A 3,576-nucleotide genomic window follows, 5' to 3' on the forward strand; every position below is an offset into this window, starting at 1 on the left:
GAGGTCAGAAGTTTGAGACCAGCTTGGCCAACATGGCCATCTCTACCAAAAAGTACAAAAATTAGCCGGGCGTGATGGCACATGCCTGTAATCCCCTACTGAGAAGGCTACTCCAGCTACTCGGAAGGCTGAGGCAGGAGAATCGTTTGAACCAGGGAGGCGGAGGCTGCAGTGAGCCGCGATCCCACCACTGCACTCCAGCCTGGGCAACAGAGTGAGACCCTGTCTCAAAACAAAACAAAACAAAAGCCAAGTCGAATCCTGGAGAGACAGTGGCTCAGGGACTCAGCTGTCCCCAAATCACCTACCTTAGCTCTTCGTGCATGGGAGGGGGGATCCCCAAGATCTTCAAAGATAGGGAGGTGTCCTCAAGATCTTCAAAAGTGGCCAGGCGTTGTGGCTCACGCCTGTAACCGCAACACTTTGGGAGGTCAAGATGGGAGGAGGCCATCTCATAGGCCAGGAGTTCAAGACCAGTCGGGGCAACATAGCAAGACTCTGCTTCTGTTTTTTTTTTTTTTAATGTTTCCTTGAAATCCCACCTTAGCATCTAAACAGTGGTGCCTACAGGTTTCCCCATTAACTTCCTCTCTGGGAACAGAATATTCCCCTCCCCACCTAAGTTCAGCCGGAAGGAGATGCCTCATACCCCCACACCCAGGCTTCCCAGTGCTGAGAACAAAGGAAGCCAGTTTAGTTAGCATTTCCTGGCTAGGAACTGGGGGCCAGCAGTGCAACTGAGACCAGCCCTGTCCCTGGGGGAGACTCAGCAGTGCTGGCCACTTTGCAGAGCCCCGTCTAGGTCCCCTATTCTAGCCCCCCTAGGCCACAGCATCCCCTTCTCCCCATAGGCCTGGGTAAGGTGCAGTCCCCGACTTCTGCAATCTTAACCGCTGTGCTTCCGTCTCAGTGGGAGGCCCCGCCTTTCCCCCTGCCTGCCCTTTGGGCACCTCAGGGAGGCACCTTCCTCTGTCAGAATGGCCACCATAGTACCATCCGTATCGTGGCCCGGGGCCTGCTGGACTCTGCTGGTCTGCTGTCTGCTGACCCCAGGTGAGGCTGGTCAAGCCCAGGAGGGCTGGAGAGGGCTGGGTTTTGGGGATCAGTAGAAGGTGGAGGAAGAGAACGCAACACTCTTCACATCCTGCCACACTGCGACCTGGCTGCTGACCCTGTATCCTCGGGAGAAAGTTCTGGTTCCTTAGTTCTGCCTTCAGGTGGTCAGGCCCCAGCATACGGCTTGTACTCCATCCCTCTTCCCCAACACACACACACACACACACACACACACACACACACACACACCCCTCACGTTTCCTGCTCCATCTGAACTCTTGAAATTTGCCCTTTGCGTATGTGGTTCCCTCTGCCAGGATCACCTGTCCCTTTCACTTGCTAACTCCTACTTAGCCTTCAGTTTCAGGCTGGAATGGTCCCCTCCTCCAGGAAGCCTTCCCTGACTCACCTCTTCCTATGCTGGATCAGAGCCTCTTCTGGCCTCCTTCTGAGTTCTCCCTGGTGTCTGATGGATTCTGCCTTTCCCACTGGACCATGAGGGCAGGAACCCTTCTATCTTTGGCACAAGGAAAGAGGTGTTAAATGGTGGGGCCTGCTGATACGCGGGTTGGGGGGCAACGAAACAAACACCAGGATTTCTTCACGTTCCTGAAGGTGCCCAGGAGCAGGAATTCCTGCTGCGGGTGGAGCCCCAGAACCCTGTGTTTCCTGCTGGAGGGTCCCTGTTGGTGAACTGCAGTACTGATTGCCCCAGCTCTAAGCAAATCATCTTGGAGACGTCCCTATCAAAGGAGCTGGTGGACAATGGCACGGGCTGGGCAGCCTTCCAGCTCAGCGATGTGACTGGCAACAGTCGGATCCTCTGCTCAGGGTACTGCAATGGCTCCCAGATAACAGGCTTCTCTGACATCACCGTGTACAGTGAGTCCATGTGTCCGGAGGTGGGACTGGTGTTGGGTAGTGGTGTGGGCAGGTGGCCAATGGCTCAGGAGAGTGGAGACCCTCAGTTTGCAAAGAATGGACCAGGGTTCTGACCCAGAGCTCAGACCTGGACATTTGTGTGTGTGAGGTGCAAAGACATAGAGACACATCTCAATCTCATCCCAAGGCAGCAGTTGTGAAATCAATTAACTTGGGCCCCAACCAGCATTTTTTTTTTTGAGACAAGAGTTTCGCTCTTTTTGCCCAGGCTGGAGTGCAATGGTGCAATCTCGGCTCACTGCAACCTTAGTCTCCTGGGTTCAAGTGATTCTCCTGCCTCAGCCTCCCGAGTGGCTGGGATTACACATGCACGCCACCACACCCGGGTAATTTTGTATTTTAGTGGAGATGGCATTTCATCATGTTGGCCAGTCTGGTCTTGAACTCCTGACCTCAGGTGATCCGCCTGCCTTGGTCTCCCGAAGTGCTGGGATTACAGGCATGAGTCACTGCACCCTGCCCCAACAAGCCTTTCTTTTTTTTTTTTTTTTTTTTTTTGTGATGAAGTCTGTCGCTGTGTAGCCCAGACTGCAGTGTAGTGGTGCGATCTTGGCTCACCACGACCTCTGCCCCCCAGGTCCCAGTTCAAGCAATTCTCCTGCCTCAGCCTCCCAAGTAGCTGGGATTATAGGCATGTGCCACCATGCCCAGCTAATTTTTGTATTTTTCATAGAGATGGGGTTTCACCATGTTAGCCAGGCTGGTCTTTAACTCCTGACCTCGTGATCCGCCCACCTTGGCCTCTCGAAATGCTGGGATTACAGGCGCGAGCCACCGTGACTAACCCCAACGATAATCTCAACACTTTGGGAGGCCAAGGCAGGAGGATTGCTTGAGCCTGGAAATTTAAGACCAGGCTGAGCAACATAGGGACACCTCGTCTCTACAAAAATAAATAAAAAACATTAGCTGAGGCCGGGCGTGGTGGTGCACGCCTGTAATCCCAGCACTTTGGGAGGCCGAGGTGGGTGGATCACGAGGTCAGGAGATCGAGACCATCCTGGCGAACACGGTGAAATCCTGTCTCTACTGAAAATACAAAAAAATTAGCCGAGCGTGGTGGCGGGCGCCTGTAGTCCCAGCTTCTAGGGAGGCTGAGGCAGGAGAATGGCATTAACCTGGGAGGCGATGGAGCTTGCAGTGAGCGGAGATCGCGCCACTGCACTCCAGCCTGGGCGACAGAGTGAGACTCCGTCTCAAAAAAAAAAAAAAAAAAATTAGCTGGGCATGGTGATACATGCCTGAAGTCCCAGCTACTTGGGGGGCCGAGGTGGGAGAATCGCTTGAGCCCAGGAGTTCAAGGCTGTAGTGAGCTATAATTGCACCACTGCACTCCAGCCTGTGCGAAAAAGTAAGACCCTGTCTCTTAAGCAAAAAAAAAAAGGGGGTACCCCTTTCAGTCAGCAGTAGGTGAATGGAGGTTTTATATTTACACTTTTTTATACTTTTATTTTAGAGACAGGCTCTCCCTATATTGCCCAGGTTGGTCTCAAACTCCTGGGCTCAGGCAATCCTCTTCAGTCTCTCCAGTAGCTGGGATTGCAGGCCTGAGCCACTATACCTGGCTACTTTTTTTTT

General features: G+C 53.2%; 1 protein-coding gene across 1 annotated transcript in view; it reads left to right on the forward strand.

Moving 5' to 3' along the window:
* The first annotated feature begins 758 nt into the window (after nucleotides 1-758).
* ICAM3 (intercellular adhesion molecule 3) overlaps nucleotides 759-3,576 on the forward strand; it is a 7,774-nt gene continuing 4,956 nt past the window's right edge. The window contains exons 1-2 of the mRNA XM_011954862.1: nucleotides 759-1,053; nucleotides 1,672-1,938. Of these exons, the coding sequence (XP_011810252.1) occupies nucleotides 978-1,053; nucleotides 1,672-1,938 (343 nt within the window). The 5' untranslated portion in view covers nucleotides 759-977. The remainder of the gene's footprint in view (nucleotides 1,054-1,671; nucleotides 1,939-3,576) is intronic.

Source organism: Colobus angolensis, unplaced genomic scaffold, assembly GCF_000951035.1.
Source record: "Colobus angolensis palliatus isolate OR3802 unplaced genomic scaffold, Cang.pa_1.0 Scaffold39, whole genome shotgun sequence".
In the NCBI taxonomy this organism is placed as follows: Eukaryota; Metazoa; Chordata; class Mammalia; order Primates; family Cercopithecidae; genus Colobus; species Colobus angolensis.